The following is a 25,743-nucleotide window of genomic DNA, read 5'->3' as shown; positions in this document are numbered from 1 at the left end:
CAAGATACTACTATAATATTTTGTCAAGCATGAACTCAGAAAACATAATTTAACCAGGCTGACATTCTCTTAAGTAACTGGAATTCACATGATCAAGATTAAATTTTTCTGAGAAAAGAGCTTTCAAGTACCACACGAATATTAAGCTTGGAAAACCAATGGGGAACAATTTGAGACGTCTTATGTTACGTATCATTTTATCCATGATGGATGCACTCACCCTTTAAAAACACTTTCTGATCTACACGTTTATTTGAACAGTATCCAGTTGGCATCAGAAGTAGGGCGTCTTGTACAAATCATCCCGTGACTTCTGGGTGGGTGTAGGGGAGTTCTGGAGCCTTGGTTTTAAAGGGTACCAGCGACACATATCTAAAGCCATGCTTTGCAAGGAAGCCGGGCACACAGCCTGCCTTCCTCCATCTCCATTGCAAGCCTGGAAGCAAGCCTGTCTACGCTTTTGTGAATCTGAACCTACTCAGGTTGAGCCAACTAAATCAGTGGGGAAATACAAATGCCCACTTCATTTTTATTCAGGAGATTAGAGGCTTGCAGTAGCAAGCTTCCTAGGACAGTGTGCCAGAGAAGCTCAAGGAAGTAGACCTTCCTTAAAGAAGGCACATGTGAATGTGGCATTTTCAGAGAACCAGAGAAAACCCTTAAAGGAAAAAGAGAAGCTCCAGTGAGGACAACTTTGTTGTCATTTAAGGCCCAAACATAAGTATATCTACTTAGAAACAGCTAGGAGAGCATCTTACTGGTGATTATGGATTAATGAGAGCTAAGTCTAAAGGGTTACCCATTCCTAGTAAGATAATATTGTGTTCCACTGACTGTAAAGTCTGAAGAGGTTTGGTTTGGTTTGGTTTTTCATTATTGGAGTCACTCTAATAATATATTCAATATTTTCCTAGGATATGTGGTGGTGTGAGAGGTAGCTTGGTACCATGCTGACAACTGTATACTCTGTAGCCAAAATTCCTGAATTTGAATCCTACTTTAACCATCTTCTAGCTTTATCTTGGGTAAGTTACTTAACCTCTCTGGACCTCAGTTTTCACATCAGTATAATGGGGATAGCGTAGCACGTACCTTACACTGTTGTTGTAATGGTTCAATAAGTAAAGCATTGATAAAACACTTAGAACGGGGCCTGACACACAGGAAGAACTTCCTTCTCCTGAAGTTTGTAAGAGAAATGGTGAGGGCCAGGATTTGACCAATTCAAGACTCTTCTTTGATTTCAATCATTTTATTCTTCATTTAGTATGAAAACAAAGCAACTCCTAACACTGTAAGGCTATAGAGATGCTAAATTGGTATCAGGACATTTGAAAGAATCCTGCCATAACTGTAGGATGAAGCAATCAAGGATACTTTTGTGAGAAGGAGTCATACATTAATTCAACAAATATTTACTAATTTACTCATTATGTCCCTGGCATCACTCTTATGCTCAGGATATATATTTTTTAAAAAATTCATTTTTTTACTTTAGAGAGAAAGAGAGAGAGAGAGAGCGTGCTCACATGAGCAGGGAGAGGGGCAGAGGGAGAGCTAGAGACCGAATCTCAAGCAGACTCCCCACTGAGCAGGGAGCCCAATGCAGGACCCGATCCCAGGACTCTGAGATCATGACCTGAGCTAAAACCAAAGTCAAACGTTTAACTGACTGAGCCATCCAGGCGCCCCTCAGAATTCTTGATGAACAAGAGGGATAAGGCTCTTTTTTTTTTTTGTACTGAGGCTGTGCCTTGAAGGACTTGGGAGAATTCAATGAAGAGAGCTGCAGAAAACAGCCTTGGCAAAGGTTCAGAGATAAGATAAGATGGTGGACATGGAAGAAAAAAAGTTTATTTTGGGCAGTTTGTGCCGACAGAAGCCTGGAGAACTTGATATAGCAAGCAAGAGAGAAGGAATGATTGAGGTTTTGGACAAGAGTAAGAAGTGAGGAAGTGTATATACACAAAGAGAACATACATGAAGGACGGGAAGGGAAATTGGGTAGAACCCGGGAGTATGGACAGCTTGAAATCTATTTTAGGATTCCAGGAGTGAAATAAGGTCCATATTTACTATAGTGGGTGACAGAGAGAAGAAAGAAGAATACAGACAGTCATTTTAAAATCAGAACTGATAGTACCTGGTGACTGAACCTAGGAGATCAAGCACAAAAAAGAATAAAAGGTGATCCTATGTCTTCCCAAGCAGTAAAGATGATTAAAGCATTAACATGGCTCAAATAATAGAGTCCCTCAGATTACTCAGCTTAAAGATAATCAATTTTATAGACTTATTTGATCAATGAAGAACATCTTAATCAAAACAGCACAGTAAAAATTAGTAGCAAACTCAAAATGAAATGTCTAATTTCGTGCCTATTTCTACAATACATCAAGGGAAACGTCACGGCATCACATAAAAAATAACAGGCAGACTCAAATTTGAATTCTTTGCTATAGGGTGTCTTACTCTGTCTGAGCCTTGAAGAAAATATCATATCTCACAAGATTATAAAAACCAAAGCAAAAGATATTCAACTCATTCAACTCAGAGGTGCTCACAGCTGTTGGGCTCCCTCTCTTCTACACTCTACTCCAATCTGTTTCAACTATGCAGAGCATCTTTTCTCCTAAAATCGCACCTGGGTGGCTCAATAGGTTAAAGCCTCTGCCTTTGGCTCAGGTCATGGTCCCAGGGTCCTGGGATCGAGCCCCGCTTTGGGCTCTCTGCTCAGCAGGGAGCCTGTTTCCTCCTCTCTCTCTGCCTGACTCTCTGCCTCCTTGTGATCTCTGTCTGTCAAATAAATAAAGTATTTTTTAAAAAATTGCACAAACTTGTGAATCAAGGCAACACACATTCAACAACTACTGGAAGAGAATTCGTGAAACTCTTTTGGAGTCTGTAGAGGATTCACTCAGGAGTAACAGAACAAAGTGTCTTTGGTCAGTACAGGAGACACAATAATGGGAGCTGGAATGTGATTAAGAGACAGAGTCACAGACTGTTGCAGCCTGAATCACGCAGCAGTGAGCCAATGGGGCCAGTTTATACACACCTGGACAGCTGCTAGGAGAGTGACCACTGGCAACAATGCCTCTAAGCTCAGAGGTTGACCCGAGTGCCGGATTGTCAGAGTTGGAAGGGCCCTCCAAATCATTGTGCCAAATCCTATCATTTTGCAGATGAGGACACTGAGGTCAGGAGGCAGTGTGGGAAGGAAGGCATACAGCAAAGCAAAGGGAGCGGGACAGTGAGTAGTGATGAGCTCATATGTCGGAAGCAGGTAGACCTCAGACAAATTACTTATGTTCTCTTGGCCTCAATGTTGACAACCTTCTTTTTTTAAGATTTTTTATTTATTTATTTGACAGAGAGAGATGACAAGCAGGCAGAGAGGCAGGCAGAGAGAGGGGAGGAAGCAGGCTCCCTGCTGAGCAGAGAGCCCGATGCGGGGCTCTATCCCAGGACCCTGGGATAATGATCTGAGCCGAAGGCAGCGGCTTAACTCACTGAGCCACCCAGGCGCCCCAACAACCTTCTTTTTTTAAATGGGAAAAAAAAAATACCATCTGTAAGAGGAGCTTGTGATTATTAAGTGAAATGCTTTGTGAAAACTACTGGGCACAGCTGGCTCTGAGGGTCATTTTGAATTCATCTTTACAAGCACTCCTCCCAGCCCACATACAGCACTGGCACACATGCTCTGGGGTACGTCTGCTGTGGGGGAAACAATCAGGCAGCCATTATTCCCCCAGCTTTCTGCCCAGGCCCTAAGACCACAAAGCCCAAGTCAACTACCACCCACATAAGGAGGGAGCTATTGCCAATACACCTATGCGTTGTAGAGGTGAGTAGCAGGGCGCTGGAGAGACAGGAAATGCAAGAGTTAAGAGTAAAACAAAACTTGGCTGGTGTTTTGGTCTCTGAGGCCCCAGTGGCAGGCGGCCAACTTGTGTTTGTGGCCAAAGGGAACTTGACAACGAAGGAATGGGAAACATCTGAAAGGGAGAGCTCAGTTTGTTTTCTTCCTGGGGGAAGGGTTTTTCTTGGGTGGTTGAAGTCATTTCTCCCTGCGACAAATGATGGGATTTCCTGACATAAATTACCCACCATCATGCAAATGTAAAAACAAAACAAAACCAGAAAAAAAAGTGGTTAGTTGAGCAATTACTATGTGTGCCAGGTACTAGACAGACTAAGGATTCGATATGCGTGAGCTCATTCATTCTTCAGCAAAACTCTCTGAGACTGGTATTCGTATCATTATATTGATTTTTAAAACTGAGAAAATGGTAAAAAGAGGCACAGAGAAGTAAATGGGCCCAGACTGCCAAGGTAATAAGTGAGAGAGATCCGGGTGTGACGCAAGTGGCCTCACTCAGAAGCCTGCCCCCCACCTCACTGACGCTGCTCTGTGGCTACCCAGTCTGATGGGTTAAGGGGAGCATGAAGAGCAGAGAGCTCAGAATGGAAACACAGAACGGAGCCACTCACACTAGGAAGGATGAGGAAAGAAGAGAGAAGAGGGAGCGGTGGACCGGTGCGAAACCACACCCTGTGCGGAAAAGCACCCAGCAGGGGAACCCAGGAGCACGGCCCTGGAAGCTGTGTTGCTGAAAGAGGTTGGCTGCCCTTGACAATGGACAAGAGCCTCACTAACCCAGCTGCCCCAGACTAGTCCAGGATGATGGGTGGCAGTCACTCACCACGGTGGCTCGGAGATGATGGGATCCGGGACTCATCAGCGGTTCCTATCTGCTCTGCCACTTCTTAGTTGTGTACATAACCCTGGGCCTCATTTTCCTCATTCATCAAATGGGATGAAGAATAACCTTGATATGCAGGTTCAGACATTTGGTGCATGTGCTTGGCTGAGGAGACAATGGGGCGAAGCTACCATCTGTGGGATTATGACTGAACGCCTCTAAGTCAGAATACCGCCCAGGCGGAATGATAGGGCAGCCCCCCGTCCGCACCGGAGGGCCACTGTGCACGCCCCCGTGGCGTGGTGTGCCCCGCTGCGTGTTGGGATGGGGGTCCAGCGCCGAGAGACCCTCGTCTTGGGAAATGGGACACGGCTGGAAATGGGTCTGCCCCCTCGCCCGTCACGCAATGCACGTTTGTGGGGAACTTGGTGCTAAACCATTGGTAGACGACCTGCTTCTGGGTCGGGGTTCCTACGTAGCAGAGCAGCTCCCTCACTGCGATCTATTGAAAGTCAGCCCTCAACACAAGGGTTTGTAAAAAAAAAAAAAGAGAGAAAAAAGAAAAAAAAAAGAATAACCTTGATAGGGTTACTGTGAGAGACAAGTGATAGGCCGTTTGCACAGCCCTCACTCGGAGCCCGGCACACTTGCACATTACATACAGGAATGATAATGACCAGCACGACTATCCCCACAAGGTGAGGGGCCCACTTCTTTACAGGCCACTTTTGCCTGCAGAGAATCTGCAGAGTCTTGAACTTTTGCAAACTTTGGATGCACATGCCTTATATATGGGGTTCATCTCTCCTGTAGTTTGTCCTGCTTCGACTGAAGAAATTGTGAGAAAAACAAGATACACAGAGTGCAGGTAAAAAGGTGATACCAAGAGCTGTGCTTGTATTTACTGCAAAGAAAACAGCATAAATGCTCTGTTCTGAGTTCATAAATAAACTTGGAGATGACTGCATATTTTCACACATTCTTAAAATATGCATTTTATTATAGTTATTGAGGACTGAGTATCCGTTAGAAACCTTACAATCAAAGGCATGTTAAAGCCTTAGCTACAATGGAGCTATTAATATGGAATTGGGAACTATAACCTTTTCCAAGCCACATAGTCAGAATGACTTCTTTTTTTTTTCATATGAAACAAAGGTCAACTGATGATTGAATTGTCTCTGAAATGTTATAAAATAAAAAATTTTGATAACTGAAACTAGGAGATGTGCTCAATAGATTGTTAGGCAAGACGAGGAAATAGATTTCTCAGCCTAGCAAGGGAGAAATGCTTTCAGTACCAAAGAAAGCTTTGCAAATTTCTCTGAAATATCCAATGCGATTTACTAAAGTTTGCTTTAACATACAGCGCCATAGAAACCTATAAAGTAAAATGTGAGAAACTGGAAGCCAGCTGGATTAAAAACAATCAGAACAAAGATATTCTGGATAGCAGTTTCGTTACTTCCATGATTATTTACTCATTTTTTTTACTACCCAGAAATTTATATGTGAGGTATTATAGGTGTTTAATAGTAGTATAGGAATTGGACAGGAATCTCCTCATATTTAATTTCTGTGTGGTAAGAAAAAAGAGATAAGAAAAAAGAGATAAGCACCTTGTAACAACAGTACTTACTTTCAGTTGTTGTGGTACAGATGATCTCACTGTTCTACCCTTGCATGGGAATATATTAAATAAAACTTCTCAAAGGTAATGTTTGAAATATTATTCAGCGGTTCACAACATAAGTTTGGAAGTCATAGAGATCAGCACACACATTCTAAATATTTGGGCAAGTCATGGACTCCCTGATTCTCAGTTTTCTCATTTATATAATAAAGATAATTATCATAGTAGAACCCCACAGAATCTTTGTGACAATTAAATGAGACAATGCCTATAGAAAATATAAGAACAGTTTCTGGCACAGAGCAGGAGCTCAAGAAGTGGTATTTTTTATTAATCCTATTTTTACATTAATATTTTTGTATTAATAAATATGAACTTTACTAGAACATTTCCTCCTCCTGGGGAGGGCAGTAGTTATAGCTATACCTACTTTTTAAGAGCAATTATGGAGCAACTAAGAAAAAATTCTTAGTATTTCTTATTCTACAATAGCCAGAGATCAAGCGTTGTTCTGGGACAGCCATCTTCTGGTAAGTTATAAAGCCACTACCTACTGGAAAGGTCTAACTCGAGAACAGAAAAAAAAAAAAAAAAAAAGGAAGAACTAAAATCAGTGATAAGCAACTCCAGTAGAAGAGGTGATTCAGAGATAATGGCCGTAAAGAGATAGGAAAATCAAGAGCTGACCATGTACAGTTGTATCTCTCCCATATGCACTGACAATATCAAAACTTAAAGAAAAATATTCTCATAGGCTTTGGTATGGAGGAATGGAAAGGTGTGCAAATTATTATGGCCTAGCCTCTAGGTCAGTGGTGAATAAATCACAAAAGACTGTTAAACTAAAAGGAAGAAATACCCTTCGGGCTCATAATTCAGCCTAAACAGGTGCTTTTAGTGCACACTGGGTGTAGCAATGGGCTCTTTAAAGGGCTTCAAGAGAGAGGGAGGCACTCTCTTTTCTTTCAGAAAATCTTCTAGAAGGTTCACTCATTCAGGATCCCAGCACAGCATAGCAGCACAGCAGTTGTCATGTTGGGATTTGTTGGCATTCATTTAGGAGGTAGAGCAATAAGATCAGGAGCTTTCTAAGGAATCCGGGAGAGCCAAGGCATGGATGGTACCCAAACGCTGAGTGACTAGCCCCAGAAACTACTCAGATACCAGGGCAGAAATGAAGTAAGCTGGCAGGAGTCAGGGAGCACAGATGCAGAGCAGTTCTAGGCAAGTCACCAAGAACACGGTTGATCAACATTTTTGGAGCACCCTGTAAAAAATTCTGGGAAAGCTCACTGAATCCCATACATTCAGGCCCAGGGTGTGTGTGATGTTAACAGTGACAACAGTAATGCTAATAATAACAATAACCATAGCTATGACTGATTGAATGCAAAGGTCATACAGGAGTCCCTCCTTCTCTGAGGGAGATACCTTCCAAAATCCCCCAGTGCATGCTTAAAACTACAGATAGTACCAAACCCTATATACATATATGTCTATGATAAACTTTAATTTATTAAAGTAGGCACAATAAGAGATTTGCAATGATAATAATACAATAGAACAATTATAAGACTATACTGTCATCAAAATGATGTGAATGCACTCTCTCTCACACAATATCTTATTGTATAACACTCTTCTTGGGATGATGTGAGATGATAAAATGCCTACGTGATGAGACGAGGTGAGATGAATGACTATCGGCAGTGCCACTTAGGGTTAGGATACCACTGACCTTCAGAAGGTCAGGAGGGGGATCATCTGTTCCCCATGGTGGACTGCGGTATCTCTATTAATTTAATGTCTTCGTTCCTATACTGTAAGCTCCAGAGGGGCTTCTGTTTATGTAACTTAGTTACACACCTAGCCTCTAGCATCATGTTTAGAGCTCGAATAAATCTTGTAAGGTGTGACAGACTAAAAAGCTAAGAAATAAGAGAGAGGGAGGGAGGGGTAAAGAGTGGGAGGGAGGGAGGAAGGATAGAAGGAAGGAAAGAAGAAAGGAGAGAGAGGAGGAAGGAAAACAACTTGAAGCTCAGGATTGCCCAAAGGTCCTCAGCCAGTAGTTTAAAGAGGTAGGATTTGAACCTAGGTCTGCTTTGACTTCGAAGCCTGTGTATTTACCTGTTATATCATATAAGTAACTAGAAAAGAAAAACAGCCCTTTGGGTAAAGAAGACTGGAACAGGGACAAGTACCAGCTACAGAATGCTTCATATATTTTCCTCTGGGTTACAAATAGATTTCAGAGCAGAGAGTTTCAGCCCCCAAAGGTAAGAGGAGAGGAGCTACAGAGTCGGAGGTGTGCACAGGTGAATCCAGTTACCAGAGACAGTAGGGATCTCCATCAATGAAATTTAGCAAGGACACAAGGGGTTTTAACGGAGATATTGTTGAAGAAAAATGGAACATGGAGAGGTCAACCTCTGTCAGCAGTAAGATCTCTTAAGCACGTCTATCTTTCCGATCTGGCTTAGAGGGAAAGAGTTTCAGTGATGAAAGCCAGCTTAATAAACTAACTGATTCATTATCAGAATGGCTGTCGAATAATTGAAGTGCTTCACAGCCATTTAAAAACAGGTACATGAAAAAAAAAAAAGCACATGATATACTCAAAGATCTTCATCTTTTTTTACCTGTCAACATGACTCTGAAAAAAATCTAATATCAAAACCATTTGGGTTAGAGAAGGAGTTTATTCAATAGTTGAATTAAACCATCACCTGAGCCCTCGGACCTCAGCAGAGACAGTGCTAAATGGATTTGGGGAAGGTTACCATAATCCCTTCCAATCTCCCTTAGTTTTCCTGAAAATAAATGGGACATTTAAGTAAAGGTAGAGTATTTACTACTCCAAGACAGATTCAAGGCAGTCTCCTCTCAAAACAACAACAAAAAACCCAGAAGGCCATCTGTAGCTACTCCAGTCCATTCAACATCCAAAGTAATTGTTTACAAATGCAGATGGAAATGTGACTTCTCCTTAAACCCCTCCAGTGGCTTTCCACTGCCTCCCACTCAATTCCAGATCCATCTCCATCGCTCACACAGCCCCGCCTGGTCTGAATCTCGCCTTCCTTCTCTCCTATTTCCATTCCCTCCCTTCACTCCTCCATCCCCTCCAACCATTCTGGTTTTTCTTTTGTTCCTTGAGCTTCCCAAGTCCCCCGGCCGTGGGTTGGCCCCGCAGTGCCCACTCATGAAACACTGTGCTCCCAGATCTTGACATGTCATGTTGTGAAGAAGTCTCCGCTATAATGTCTTTCCTGACCATGGAAAGCAGCTTTGATCCCCACTGCCCCACGCCTTTCCCAGTGAGTCTTTTTCATTGACTCTACCACAATCTAAAATTATCTTGTTTATTCATTTGGTTGATGAGTCTTGTCCCCTCACAGTCGGAGGCAAGCCCCAGCAGAGCAAGGACTCTTTGCTCCCTTGTAACCCGCACTCAGAAGCATGGCTGGCTCACAGCATACCACCACCACTAGAGACTGTCCTCCGTTATCTTGGCCAAAACTCACTGAGAGGGCAACAAACTCTATTCTTCCATCTGTCTGCATGAGGGGCATTGACACAAAGATAGAAGATAGTGGAAAACTCAAAAGAAGAACCCTAGTTGAATATTTTGATCTGGCAATTGGATTGCTTGGATTAGACCTTGCTGAGATCACATTCAAAACAATATTTGGGTTTGTAATTAGGCCGAGATAGATTTCATCTGAACACACTTTAAAATGCATTTGAAATTGTCCCACTACATAGTCATTATTAGAAACAATATTTTTACCCAGTTTCACAAAATTATATGTAGCATTTCCTGCTCAAATAAATATTTTGCCAAATGCAGGACTGTGTTCTTCACCAAGTATCCAGGAATGATGAAAATCATTTGTATGTGTGAAAGGTGGATGATAATGGGGAGAGAAGTTAACTCTAGTAGGGTTACATCCAGAAACCCTTTTGGTAGAGCACAGAATTTTTTTTAAAGACTTTATTTATTTATTTGACAGAGAGAGAGAGAGAGAGCATGAGTGGGGGTAGGGGCAGAGGGAGAGGCAGAAGCAGGCTCCCCGCTGAGCAGGGCGCCTGACATGGGGACCTGATCCCAGGACCCGAGGACCATAACCTGAGCTCAAGGCAGACACTTAACCAACGGCACCACCTGGGCGCCCCAGAGCACAGAATCTTAAAACTAGTTAGCACCTTCAAAATTATTTAAGCTAACCTTTACTTGAAAAGTTTCTGAAATACTAAATGTAACAACAGCCCTAAAGCTACACTGTGTTTATATAAAAATTTACTGCTTTTAAAAATATTTTCACGTATATTTTGTGCTTGGATATTTACCACCAAGTGAGAAAGGCAGGAAAGCTCATTTGCCATTCCACAGATGGGAAAATAGAAGAGATGGTGACTTACCCAAAATACACAGCCAGGACCTTCAAAGAGGACACAGAAAATCAATTCCCACCCACCTGGCAAATTCTTGGCCTCATCCTCATAGCTAATAAAGAATGGTGCCTGGAGATGTTAGAATTTTTTGAATTAAAATCAATTTCTTTCTACTACTTTGCTCTCTCTTCTGAATGTTAGATAGCTTGTCCAAAGTCACTTAGCTGGCTGGAGCGCTGTCAGGACTCGAGCCCAAAGCAGAACTGCGACCACCTCACCCAACTGTCTTGCCAAATGAAAACGAAATCTTCCTGACACACCACGTGACTCATTAACATGAGCCATTCTAGCTCAATATACAAACCAACCTCCAGCTAACAGTCTAAATGTCTGACAACAGGGAAGAGTAACATAAATGATAAAGCGATGGGATATTCTACAACCAGTACAAATAATGCTCGTGAAGACCATTTCAGGAGGATGATAATGGTAGCTCGCATTTCTTGACTGAGCATTGACTCTGTGCCAAATACTGTTTTTCATATATTATATGTCACATATATATAATTATAATATATATTATAAAAATAATACTCACTATACATAATACGTTAAGCTCATTTAGTCCTTATAATAACCTTTCCCGATAGGGATTATCCCATACAGAGAAGAGACAGAAGCACAAAGGGGTTAAATAATTGGCCTAAACCTAAAGAGCTGACAAGTGTAGAGGAGTCAAAGTTTACATGTCTCCAGTGTGTCTCCAGATCCATTACTCTTAACAAATATGCATACTGCCTAGGACAGTGGTTCCAATCTAATGCCAAGTGGAAAAGCCATAGGTGTCTGCGTGTGGATATACACACATGTGTGCATACATATATTCTGATCAAATTGGGTCCTTTGACATATTTATTTTGCCTGTAAAGCTATTAAGAGCTAGACTTCATTGAGTGCTTACCTATTATGCCAGGTAAGTGTCACCTGAAGTCTGTACATTTTTTTTAATTTAATTTCCCCACTATCTTTTTTTTAAAAAGATTTTATTTATATATGTGAGAGAATCAGAGAGAGAGAGGGAGAAAAAAAAAAGAGAGAGCATGAGAGGGGAGAAGGTCAGAGGGAGAAGTAGACTCTCTGATGAGCAGGGAGACCGATGTGGGACTTGATCCTGGACTCCAGAATCATGACTTGAGATGAAGGCAGCTGCTTAAACAACTGAGGCATCCAGGTGCCCTAATTTCCCCCACTATCTTATGTGGAGGGTGTTCTTCTACCCTCTTTACTGCTAACAGCGCTGAGGCTTGAAGGGCTTCAGATTGTCCCCAAAGTCCATGTTCTACACTCAACAAATTGTCACAGTGGTTACTTATTTCATAATAATGAGATAATTGGAGATTTCAATTTCTCCTTTGTATCTTCCTGTTTTCTGAGTTTTCTACAATGAAACCCGGTCTCTCCTAAAATGAGAGCAAAACAATTAATGTAGTCAGGCAGACTGTGTGAGATACTAGATTAACTGCACGCTCCTGAACCAGAATGTGGCGCTCAGCCAGAGCAAGCCTACGCAGCAGATGGGTGCTCTGGGGAGAGGAGAGGGCGCAGGATCCTGGGTACTGCCTGGCATCCAGGAACCATACTGGAGCCTTCAATGTTCCCAGCAGAATAACCTTTAATATACCTTTCATAGGAACCAAGTGCTTCTTTTAATGTTTTGCATATATCAACTCATATAATTCTCATGATACATACACTGAGCAGCTTGTCTATTTCCCAAAAAGTTGCGATCCCTCAATAGCATTCATTTATTCACTGGCTTTTTACTGAGTACTTACACATGCCATACATTGGGAATACAAAATTGAGTGAGACACCGTCCCTGCTCTGAGTCCTTGGTTCTTGGCGGAGGAGCCAACAAAGTAGGTATATAAATGGAAAATGGCAGGTAAGATTTATTAAGAGTTTAACACATTACCTCAAGACTGCCTCATCAACCCCTACTTGCCAGCCACCCTATGGCTTCTAGACTTGCCTGCCAGTCCCTTCCATCAAATGAACCAGTTCCTTAAAAATATCTCTTTCTCTCCCTCTCTCTCTCTTTCCCTCTTCCTTCCCCCTCTCCCTCTCCCTGGCCCTCGCCCTCTCCCTCTTTCTTTCTCTCTCTGTCTCTGTCTCTCTCTTTCTTTGTGTCTGCTTCTTAACCTATTGGTTTTGTACCTCTGGAAAATGCATGGCTGATTTAATCCTACAACCTCATATGACTAAATTACCTACGAGAAAGTTACTGTTATTATCACTTCCATCTTCTAGATGAGGAAGCAGATGCACTAGCTTTTCAAGGTTACATACATGAGATTTAACCTAGGTCACTCTGACTCCAGAGCCAGTGCTCTTAAACCTTCCGATATGTGGCCTTAGGAGGGCAAGAACTGAGAGCTAAGTGAGCTCAAGGAGCAACTCACTTTCAACACGGAGAATATGGGGAGGCTTCATTGAAGAGGGGCCACTTCTATTTGACCTTGAATGATCAGAGCAGACTATGCCCATGTAGATAAGGGAAGGAATAGCATATACAAAGAAAAGAGAAAAGCAAGGAGCTACTGTCTGGCTGGTACAAGGTGTTTTTGAAGAGATGAGGTAGCCGGTGTGTGAAAGTGTTACACCACACACAAAAGCATTTGAGCTTCATCTTAGAGGCATGGGAAAAAAAATCAAAGGCAGGTGGGGAAAGTGATGTCTTTGATGGCTGTGAGGTGCATAGATGGGAAGCAGCAAGGTCTGATCAGGTATGGTAGCAGAGGATAAAAGGGAGAGAACAGAGCCAAGATCTTTTAGGAAGGATCATCTATAACTCTAAAGGACCAACTGCTGTGTGGCAAGTTGGAAGGAGAAATGAGGAATGAATCCAAGCACAGCCTGGGGCTTGACTACCTGGTAGACACAATCCTTTGAACAGGAGGCCCTCGGAGCCTAAGAAAAACTTGGTGGTTAAAGTCTATAGTACAAGAGAAGGGTCCTACCTGTTATAGGGCTTATAGACCATTTTCTACCATTGCTACCAACCCTAGTGCTGTGAGCATGCCACTTTTCCGTGATACTCTAAGGCATTTGTAAAGGTTGGGTGCAGAGAGAGACGACATACAACCCAGTTTTACTCATAGTTCTTCAACTTTGGGAAGCTGTCCATGGTAGGGAAAGCAATGTTGTATCATCCCATGTGCCAATTCCAAACAACTAGTAGAGGTGGCCTGGACTACCATGGTGAGACAGATGCCAAGGCCAGAGAACATGATGTTTGAGACTGATTGGTGATAACTTCCAAGGTCAAGAAAGGTAAAGTTGTAACCCCTGGCCACTGAGAATCAAGAATGATAGAATATGTTAGTAATGAACAGTATGGTGAAGGCAGGAGAGAAATCTGTAGGTCCCACTGCAAAAGACGTACAGCAATAATCGACTTGACAGGTCAAATAGCAAGCAGTAATGCCTGGCCACTGAACGTTAAGAATCCACATGTAACAATCAAACTGAGAGAGAGCCATCAGAAAATCACTGGCATGGGCACCACATTTCTTCAGAGGTTTTCATAGTTATTATCTCATTAGAGCTTCACGATTCCGTGGGGTAGAGAGCCAGTGTCATTCCTACCTTACAAATGGGGATGCTGAGGCCAAAGCAGTTTCAGAACTAACTCAAGGTCATAGAGCTCGTCAGGAGATCCAGCCCCTTCAATTCCCAGTTGTTCCCTCCACACAGCGCTGACTCACTGACAGCAGATGCATGAGACATGGAAGCACAGGAGAGAGCTATAAATGGCCACATTGTGTGTGGATGGAGCAGAGCAGTGGCCCCTGGGGACACATTCATTTGTGTGTCTTTGGGCAGTCACCCAACCAGTCCCAGCACCTTTGAACGTGAAAGACACCATGGCTTCCAAGTCTTTGTCTATTCACATTTTTGGAATCATTACTAAAATAAACTTTGACTTGTCCCCTTATGGAGAGAATAAAAATCCTTGGGTAAGTGATTTCATTTGGCTCTGGTTTTCTCAACTGCGAAACGGGGTTGGACTAGATTGGTTCATCTTCAATGGTAGCACACACCATCATGCTTTCACAGAATGTCAGTGAACACCGAGGTGTCCTTCTCAGGGAGAAAGGGCTTTTGTTTATTGTGGGAGCCAGGCTTTTTGATAAAACATTGTGTAGAGGGTGAGCTGTGAAATTCGATATCCCATATCCCTCCACATTATAAAATTCTGGGAAACCAGTGAGTGCCACTGAAAGGTGCCCGCTTCTGTGTTTGGTGGCCTTCCTCAAGCTGATGGCTGATCTGAAGGATCATAATCTGTTAATTAAATCCTTTGCTTCATACTGAACAAAGCTTGTGAAATACTATGTCCAATCTGGTCAATCTGTTGTACATTTGTCAGCCAGAGACCCAGGCCAAACAATTTCAGATACAAGTAGGACTTTCTGGTATGATGGTTACACTATCATACAAATAAAGACCACTTGACTGGGAGTCAAACATGGTGCATAAATGCTGGTTCTGCCACTTGGTAAGATGGTCAGCTTAAGCGAGTCACATAACCTCACCAGGCCTGACTTTTCAGTTTGAAAGAAAGATAGTAAACTTGTTCCTTCTACCCCACAGAGATGATGATGTGAAAATAAAATGGATATGCACACAAGTGTATGATAGCATGTACTAGATTCTGAGCTTCTGAAAATAGAGACCACAGCTGCCTTTTTATTCCCTTGTCATATTCCCAGTGCCTAAATCACCTGACACTGAAGAGAAACCTCTGATGTACCTCTTGAATAAATGATGCATTTTGGAATGTTTGAAGTGTGTGCAAGTCAGACAATCTTATGACAATGCCCTAAGTGAGCACAATATTTTACTCATTATTCTGCCTGTTAAAGATGGGTAACATGAGTCAGTCTCCATGGTTCTTTTTTAAAAATTCTAAATTACCAGTCCTGATACACAAGAGAAGAAGCTAATATGAACAAAAAATAAAAATGAAGGTCAAACATAGCCAAAACATTCATGAATTGATGTGTAATTCTGATTCTGGAGTCACCCTTATCATGAGGCCATTTCTCTTGTGTGGAAATGTTCAAGCTTCAAGTTATAGTTGAACACTCAGCTCTAACTCTAGGCTTGGAACCACAAGCTAAGGGAAGAGCATGATATTCACCCATTCACTTAAATATGTGGAAAAAATGAGTCCAAGAGGCACAACAGAACCAGCTTCAGAACACCAGGCTTCTGAATGCCCAGCTGTCACTAGACATGTGGATAACACAGGCTTATACCAACTGACTAATGCAAAAGGAAACTGGTTTTCATACCACTGAAGATTCACGGGTGTCTATGTTACCTTGGAGTCCCCCTCGTAAACATCCCTCTCTCCTTTTGTTCAGAAGCACTTGCTGCTCTACCCATGTTCTGAAACTCTGCACATGCTCTTTCTCCCACCTTTTTGGACTCTTCCTCCAAATGGCTGCTCACCCCCTCCCCTCCTTCAAGTCTTTGCTCATACGTCTTCTCAGTGAGGCCATCCATTCCCGACTTCCTTACGATTGCAATCCCATCTACCCCACTCCTTCCTCTCCTCCACAACTTCCTCTATCTCCTTTCTCCATTCAGTTCTTCTCCAAAGTTCTGATCCCCATCGAATGTACTCTGTGTTCCATTTTATTTTCCCATCTCTCCTGCACCAAACAGGAAGCTCTGTATAGGCGGGAACTTGTAGCTGCTGTTCACTATTGAAGCTCTAGCATGTAGACCAGGGCCGAACACCTAGGACACATTTGTACAATTCATGCAATTTCTGATGAACACACGGACAGTTCTCTGCTCTAAGGACTATAGATGAGGGTGGCATCACTGCACTCTGTCTTCTGATGCTGAAAAGGGGCAAAACGAACTTGGGGCATCGATGCAAAAGAACAGCAGAGGAGGAGTAGCCACTGAAAGGCAGAAAGTAATACATCTGAATTATTTTTGTGTTAGGAACAATTACATTTTGAAATGGGAGGAAAAGGACTCAATCATTCAATTTAAACCTTGGAGGGAGTAAGACTGGGAAATCCAAACCATTCAGTGAGTGCCAGAGACTCTTCAAGCTAGAAGCTCTAGAGGTAGGCAGATCAATTCTCTCATTTTGTTTGCAAGGAAACAGAACCCTAGAAAGGTAAAGTAACCTTCTCAAGGCACACAGCCAAACAGTCACAACACTTAGACTCAAACCTAAGTCTGACTTCTGGGTCTATGCTCTTTCCACAAAAAAACCCAGACTACACAAATTCAGCAACCATTCTGAGCTTCTAAGACTTAGGAGTTCCTCAATCAGCAATAATTTGGCAAAAACCTCATTTACCATCACATTGTATGAATGTATTATACAACATTACATTCACCTGCATTCCTTTATCTATTTAAAAATACTTTGCCAGGGGCACCGGGGTGGCTCAGTGGGTTAAGCCTCTGCCTTTGACTCAGGTCATGATCTCAGGGTCCTGGGATCAGGCCCCACATTGGGCTCTCTGCTCAGCGGGGAGCCTGCTTGCCCCTCTCTCTCTCTGCCTGCTTCTCTCCCTACTTGTGATCTCTCCCTCTCTGTGTCAAATAAGTAAATAAATAAAATATTAAAAAAAAAAAACTTTGCCAGATTCCAAGTCAAACTCTACCTCTAGAAGCCAGTGTTTTCAGATCTGGTCATAATCCAGAGAAAAGGAGAGCCCTGGGAGAGAAAGATGGGGTAGAAGCATGATGGAAGTGGAGACAGGAAACGCAGCAATAAAGGAAAGCAGGAAGAGAGAGAGAAAAGGAAAAACATGTACAGCATATTCACAGCACTGCTCCTGGGATTTTCTGGGAATTTCTTTGAATAGCTGTGTTATCACTCATTTCTTTCCATTATAAAATCATTTCTTTGGAGCTAGTCACCAAAATGATTCAAACCCAAACACTTATTTTCAAATGGACCATTTCTTTTCTTTTGCTTCTCAAAATGTATTTTCTGTACATCACCACATCCCACTTAACAATGCATTATTTTTTCTTAATTATTTCATGTTTATTTTCCAGGGAGAACACAAATTTGAGCATTTATTTTTCCTACATCGACTATCACACCCCTAATAATACCTTACAATGCACCATATGAAGTCATCAGAGAAATTATATCTGGTTTCCTCCCTTCTCCAATGAATGAACAAACATACTAAGCACCCACTGTGTGTCAAGAACTAAGGATGGGAGGTGAATATGATAGACCAGATTTCCGTCCTTGTGGAGCTGAGCTCTAGAGTAATTCAGCCCATGTACCATTACACGACCATGAGTCATAAATACATCTCTGAGGAGAGAAGGTGGACTGAGACGTAGTAGGGGCACAGGGTGTGTTTGAGAGCTTGGGATGACAGGAGGATAGGGATGTCCTCCTGACGAGGTGGTGGTTTTGCTGGGACCACAAGAAAATCAGTTATTCCATGAATAGGCAAAGTCGTGTTCTAGGTGGAGTAAAAGCCCTAAGGCAAGAAAGTATCTGTTTTAAACACTCTAAAACCAGCAGTAAGGCACTCAGTGTGCTTGGAGAGTCACGTCAAGCCAGAGTGGCCAGCCTCCTTTATGTGATTGACTTTAACAGAAATGAGAAGATAAAGAAGCTTTTTAAACAAGGAAGTGACATGACATGAGGTATTTCAATAGAGATTCTAAGTATCTCCCTGACATTCTGTGGATATAGTGAAACGTCATACATGTTCCGAGAATGGAGACTGACCTCTCTCCAGTGGAGTCTGACCTTCATCCCTAGTGGCTCTGCCCCTGGTAAGCGTACCATCCTGTGCCCACAGAAATATTTGGTAGTCAATATAGAAACTGGTTTGACCCAACACCTCTGCCACACACGCTACTTTCTTCTCAAGGATATCCTGCCCTTCTCATGCCCCTCAGTTCTCTTCTATCTCAGTTTGTTTCTCCTCGGGGACTATTTCAGACACATAAACCCAAATCCATTGTGATCCCTTCAACATTTTCTCCCTTCCAACTCCTGTACCATTATCTCAGTAAATTCTCTCTTTTTTTATTAATTCCATTTGTGAGTTTATATAATGAAAGTAATCAGAGTTTAACAGTAGTACATGTGATAAAATTGAATTGAGGAAAGGTAAACCGTGAGAATGGAAGTAAAATTAAACATAATTGAAAATCCAGTGTCATAACCCTCTAAAACTTTTGGAAATATACCTGAAAACACTCTTCAGATTGTGTCTCCATATCCTCATTGTCCTCTAATTAAATCTTCCCTTTCACAAATACCAGCATTTCAAATTGAAAACCTATTTCATCCCATTGTTCTCTTCTGGCTACTTACTGTGGTAACTGTATTGTTCTTCACACATTTCATTGCAAATATTTAGTATTTCAACTAAATCCTGGGTTAATGGCCTTTGAACATCTCGTATGAGACTCTAATCATATATATCATTATTCCTATGGGAAAACCTGTTGCAAGTGAGCAATTCATAAACAAACTTTCAGGAACATAAAAACTGAGTTGGTGACTTCCTGCAATTATTATTTGAAACATGGATAATGTATGTGCCAAATCCAAAAGAAAGAATTGTCCACAGTCTTCTAGAATGGTTTATCTAAGATAAGCTTTTTAAGACTGCATATTCTTTTTAGAGATTTAAAGTGTTGACCCTTGGAATTGTATGGGAAGTTACACATATAAGAATACTCTTTCTGACACAGAGCCTCAAGGAAGGAGAGAACTTACATAAAGCATGACCCATGTACTAGAATCTCATATGCATGCTTAAGATTTTCCAAAATAACTTCACTCTTTCTGGGAAGTTAGAAGCATTCCCCTTAAAACTTCTTAGATAACTAGAAAATGAACAATTCCAGCTTCAAAATGCTTTGTTCCTTTTTCATCAGATCAAAGAGTTTTCCAAATAAATAAAACTCTATTTCTAGATAGAAAAAAAATCTTTACTATTATAAGTTTCATTGCAACAACAAAAGCTCAGTTAAGCTAGGATTGTTTGAAATTGTATAAATAATAATTTTGGAGATAAAAAGCATTAATGAGGAATTAAAAGGTATGGCCTGGGTGGTCCAATTGGTTAAGCATCTGCCTTTGGCTCAGGTCATGATCTCAGGATCTTGGGATGGAGTCCCACATCAGGCTTTCTGCTCAGTGGTGAGTCTGCTTCACTCTCTCACTCTCCCTCTCTCTCTCACTTAAATAAATAAAATCTTTTTTAAAATGTATTAAAAAACAAAAAAGAAATAAAAGGTATGGTCTGTGGATATTCATATTCAAAAGAGAGAGAGAAAGAGAATATACCACCCAAGAAACTAGTTTTCAGTTAGCTCCTAGTTTTCAGTCAGGTTAAGATGCCCATCTTGATACAATTTTTTTTAAAGTTCCTATTATAAAATGTTATGAGGGATCAAAAATATAGGCATTGTTGTTAAATGAACTTGGGTCCAGAAAATCCTCTTCTCCATTTATTAGAATTCAGGAAAACCATATAATTATGTCTTCTGGGATAAACACGCTAATGCAAAACATCCAGGTGACTATGCTGGTTCATTGTTTTTCCTCTAAAATTGAAGGAAGCAATAGATACATGGCAAAATAAAGAACTCCAATTTGGTTTATGCTATTTATAAGAACTTGAATGAACTAAAAAAAAAAAAAAAAATGAAATTGGGTTCAAATTCCTTTCTGCCCATTTTCTGCTTCAAAATATTATTTTTTTATTTTTACAATTTCAAAAAAGGACTGCATGCAGAATACTCTTATTTATAGGCCATCATGATTAGTAAATATTACAAAAATTATTCAATCACCCTGTACATTACAATTATATCCTGCAACCCCTTAACAATGTACTTGTTAATTTTAAAAATTGTTATATAGGATGAAACCACTGGCACCCTAAAACTTATCCTTCCAAGACGGTACCTAAGAGCCTGACTATGGAACTAAAAGCATAGGTAATTGCGGACAGCTCTGTGAGACAAGGGAAAACTTCCCAGGCTGCCCTACAAACATAGAGATGTCCTAAGAAACACTGACTTTGCTTCACTTATCTTAGGAAGGGGTAACTAAAATGGCCTTTTCAAACTTTAATAGGAATGCATGAAAACGACAGAATCCTTGAAGAGTTGCCCTAATCACACAGACTGCATTGTAAGCTTAACCAGTACATGCGCCTTTTAGCAAATAACTCCCTTTGCTCACCCTCTTTCCCTCCACATTCATATAGAAGGTTCCATATCATGTGGCTTTCTTCAGGAAAGACAGAACTCAATACCAACTGCTGCCAAAAAAAATAAAGACGGCAGGAATCAGCGAATCCAGTATCAAATTAAAATATATGTTTTTAAATGAAAATATTTGAAAGGAATCATGGAGCCACAAACTTCTGGTAACACGTCTGAGGTCCCTGCAGAATTATTTCCCTACCTTCAGGGATGTTAGCATCACTAGGGAGGTAGTAACATTCCTCATCTACAACCAGACATTGAATGAATGGAGCCCGTATCTGATTCCATCAAAACAGGATCACAAAACTAAACTATGAGCCCTTCTGAAGAATATTTGTTTATTCCTGTTTTACACAGAGTTGAGAAGTAGCTTTGAAAAGTTGCCATGGCCATGTTTTCCTGAGCGGACAATTAAACCCTTTGATGAACGTCGAAATATATACAGTGTAAATGTAGGGTCTCTCCCTTCCTTAATAATGTATATGTGTTGACGACTGCATGTGTGCATAACCCTGTGTATGCGTGTGGGCACGTAGATGAAATGTACTAGTTGAGGAGAGACATCATTTAACCATCTTAATGTTGGGTGACACAGCCTGAGAGCTCACTGCTGTTTCAGCAGAGGGCTTCCATGACAGGATTTTAGGGTGACTTTGAGGGGTTCCTTATCTTTCCAAGGTTATTGTGATAGATGGAACAGTCTACTTCCTCTAGGGGTGAGTTAAGTGGAAATAACTGCTCCGCCACATCTTCCTGACACGAACAATTCAGAGGTGAAATTCTGGGATGCAATACCAGAAACATACATGTATTATCAAAAAGACTGGCAACTAAGTTACAAGGCTGTTGATAGGCAAATTGATCTCTAGATAAGGTTCCTACCCGCCTTTCTAAGGTCACTGAACCATTAAGATAATAAGTCTTGAAAAGCATTTAAGTAGGAACTGTGGGTAGATAAAAATGACTAGTTTCATTTATATTCTGAAGCCAATGGAAACACCTGTCCATTTTCTTTTGCAGGGATCTCACAGAAGGCAACTGCATCTATAGTGTCACCTCTAATTCAAAACGGTGCTAAAAAACATCCTTCATTGGATGAATTTGGCAGACCCAGGGTGATAGTGCTAATTCAGCTCCCACACAAGTCTTTGTTCCAGTTCTCATCTCAGTTTAGGCAGCTCAGATAAGCTTATCATAGGGCTTTGAACCAACTGACATTCTGGAATGGCACAATAAGCGATATCTCCAGGAGAGTTGTTAATGAGCGTCAATAAATATGACTTCCTTCGAAAAAGACACTTTAACTCCGTAGTTTGCAAGGCAAGAAGTGAAAATGAAAGATCTTCCACTTCTCTGTGTAAGATTCAGACCTAATCAGAATGTATGCAGATTTCTTTTTAGGAAATGCTACAAATGAAATTTAGCTGGAGAAATATACTACCTCTAGAGATAAAATTGTTCTTTTTTTTTCTGAAAAGGGTAATCCACATGAGTTTAAATTGAAAAGTATATCAGTAATACTCTTTCTGTTTGTCTTGCCTTGTAATTCAAAGATTAAATTCATTTCAAATTAATGAAAATGATTTAATCTCAGGGCATTAGTAATTTCAGTTTATTTAGACCTGTATTTTAAAGAACTAGCTTGAGAGCTCTTTGCAAACAAGACGAGGCTCCAAAACAAAATGATACCCAATCTCTCTTTTAAGGTTATTTTCTAAAATCTGTGAGCCATGACTGTAGAATTCTTCACTCCCCCAAATTACATTAACAGTGTTTGACATGATGACACAGAGAGCAAAAAGAATTCATTTCTACCAAATAAGTGTGGGCTACACCACTGCTTTTTGAAAACATCCTCCTCTTATTCCATTTTGGTAAATTTCTAAGGAATGTTTAAAATCTGTAGGACAGACCTTGGCTTAAGAGGTGGCCTCTCTGCCATTTTCATGGCTGATTTGAGACCCATTATGCACTTGATTCTGCATTGTGAAATCCAGGCTGGGGACAAATTTCTGCCTGTCATCTTAGGAAAGGCCAGGAGTTTTGCACCATCCTGTAGTGTGAAAACAAAATCAAAGACAGGGTAGGGCTGCCTGCTTCTTTCTTAATCAGCTTGCAGCTTTTTTTTTGAGGCAATCTTGGTTGTCAACTATCTCAGGCTTAGAAGGGTAATTTAGTAGAATAAAATATAATTTAAACAACATCTCCCTAGGGAAAGTTCCTTCTTACACTTAATATCGAATGCAAAAAGGTAATCAGTAAGTAATTATTTGGTGCTTGGCTAAGAATCATTGCACGGGAATGCATTTAAGAAGCGCAAAATCTTTTTTTTTTTTTTTTTAACCTGATAAGACCCTGAATCCGGGGCTAAGAGGCCCAGATATCTTCCTCATATTGCTCGTTCTGTTGCAATGACATCCCCATGCAACTATATAGCTTATGGACTAAATTTGCTGCACTTCCTACCCCAACAATAACATGTAAATTGTGGAGATAAAAATGTCTTACAAGAATTTTTTTAAAAAAACTTAAACAGTTCACTGAAAACGACAGCATGGATAACTCTGTCAATGACCTCCCCTATCTAATGTCAATTTCAGAAAACAAGTTTCCATTGTAAATGTTTAATCATGTAGTCCCAGGAACCCAGAGCAGAAAACCTTATCTTCTCTCCCAACTTATTTGCTCTGCAAGCTCTTTCTTAGCTCTACCTCAGCTCCCTGGAAGCACTTTAGGTGCTCCCCCCACCCCCAGAAGAGCTGGGAGCTCCTAGGTTCTGAGCTAAACAGAAGCCTTGTGGTTTGATTCCATTAGTCTGAGCCCTGGTCTGCTGCAAGCAAACTGCAGCATTTCTGTTTGCAAATCCTGGCAACCAGGTTCTAGACCAGCCACAAACCCAGGCTGCACACATTCTTCAACGCTGTTCTACCCAGACCTTGCCTGAAGCCAGTCAACCACAGCAGAAAGCATCCTACCTTCCATCATGGTGGCAGAATTGCATTCCTTAATTTCCAAGGAGTCTGAAAAAATACAGGAGGATAAGATTCCAGGTCCCAGCTAAGTCCTCACAACGCCGCTGCCGAGAGGTCTGCTCTGTCCACTGCTGAAGCCAAAGGAGACAAGTGTTAACCCCAAAGACAGGCCATGGATGCTGCTGGTGCCGCTTCACCTACAGGCTCCCAGGAAGATGCTGCGAGAGAAAGGGAGAGGAACAGCAAGCCGGCCGAGCTGCACCGCCTGCGCTGCCTCGGCCAATCCCTTCAGCTCTGGACCGCGTCACATGGTAGCCAGCCTGCATCTCCTGACACAATACCCCGGGAGAGCACACAGAACCTATTTTCCGTCCCTATTCCCCTCCACCCCCACCCCTCCCGCTTGTCACCAAACGCACAGCCCCTTCCCCACCTGGTGACGCACTTCCCCGCCCCTCCTCTTCGTCTTCTTAAGCCTATTGCAGCGGCTGGGTACCCGAGATTAATTATCAGACGCTGCCACCTTAACGGGGGACTCGGGCATGAAAGGAGCACCTAAGTGGCTCGCTGCGGAGGGGGTTGGGTTTTTTTTTCTTCTTTGAAAGAAAAACTTGTTAATAATTCCGTGCAGTCTGATGTCTTCGCCGCACACTTGTAAGCTCCCATTCCCATCGCCTTTTGCCCTGAAGGAATTCCAAACGTTAATGTCTGTGGCCTCCGCACACGTCCGTGAGTCTCTCTCCCTCCCTCCTCCCTTTCTCTCTTGAAAGAGAGAAAAATCAATCCGGCTGACGTCACATCATAAGCAATTATCCCCAAAAGGATGATGCAGAAGAAATTTCATCCCAGCTGCCTTCAACAGAGCCAGGGAATTAATCGCGCATGACATGCCCAAGAGCTGGGAACTGTCATTAAAACAAAGAAACAAAAGAACCCACCCGAGTGGGGCTCTGGAATCAAACTGGCAACGCTTGAGATAATTTCTGGGGCGGGAGGCGGGAGAGAGGGCAGCAGGCAGGGCGGCCAGGCCTTCGCCCGGCAGAGGACTGCTGTGCACGCCTTCTGCTCCCGCGGCAACCCGGACGCGCCGCCGGCCCGGACCGACCCCGCGGCGCTCGGCGTTCCAGTCCCGGCTCCCGTGCCCGCCGCGCGCCTCCCCGGGGCCCTACTCGCGGGAGCCGCCTCCTTCCCCAGGTGGAGCGGGGCTGTGCCGCCAACTGCAGGCCCTGGAGGAAACCGACTTTCTTCGAGAGGACACCACGGTTTTTCGCAAGGCGCCCCCGGCATCTGTAACTGCCTTCCAGCCTATTCGTTCCCCCCAGTGGAAATCCGGAGGGAAACGATCGCGCCGGGTTCTGGCCGGAGGGGTGGGTGGAGCTCAGGGGTTTGTAGCTTCCAGGGATGGAATCTGGGTGCCGGGCTGCTGTCTAAGTGGAAGGGTTATGGCACCCTGGCGGCTAGGGCTGAGAATCCGGTCCCCGGGGACCCCGGGAGCCTTTCGAAGGGCGTCAGGCCCTGGGGTCCGGCGATCTTCGGTTCCTTTCGAGTAGGCTCGGACAACTAAGGAGGAAGCAGGCAGCGGCATATGGGAGGAGGAGAAGGAGGGGAGATCAGAAGAAAAGTAAAGTCCTGCTTAGAACTCTAGGGGACAACAGCAGAAGTGGGGCATTTCTCCCTCTACAATCAAGCAAGAGGACCGGGAGAAAAGCCATAACAGCACAGACCAATCGTG

General features: G+C 42.3%; 1 protein-coding gene across 13 annotated transcripts in view; it reads right to left on the bottom strand.

The window, feature by feature from the left end:
- SGIP1 (SH3GL interacting endocytic adaptor 1) overlaps window positions 1-25,153 on the bottom strand; it is a 213,359-nt gene extending 188,206 nt beyond the window's left edge. For 9 of the 13 annotated variants that reach the window (XM_059135765.1, XM_059135763.1, XM_059135767.1 and 6 more), the window contains exon 1: window positions 24,015-24,379. In XM_059135765.1, coding sequence (XP_058991748.1) covers window positions 24,015-24,024 — 10 coding nt within the window. In that variant the 5' untranslated portion in view covers window positions 24,025-24,379. Of the gene's footprint in view, window positions 1-24,014; window positions 24,380-24,444; window positions 24,878-24,949 lie in introns of those variants that run through there. The other 4 variants (XM_059135758.1, XM_059135762.1, XM_059135759.1 and 1 more) reach the window with 4 other exon arrangements.
- Window positions 25,154-25,743: the final 590 nt, after the last annotated feature.

Source organism: Mustela lutreola, chromosome 10 (genome assembly GCF_030435805.1).
Source record: "Mustela lutreola isolate mMusLut2 chromosome 10, mMusLut2.pri, whole genome shotgun sequence".
NCBI lineage: Eukaryota > Metazoa > Chordata > Mammalia > Carnivora > Mustelidae > Mustela > Mustela lutreola.
This window is presented reverse-complemented; position numbering and strand designations above follow the sequence as displayed.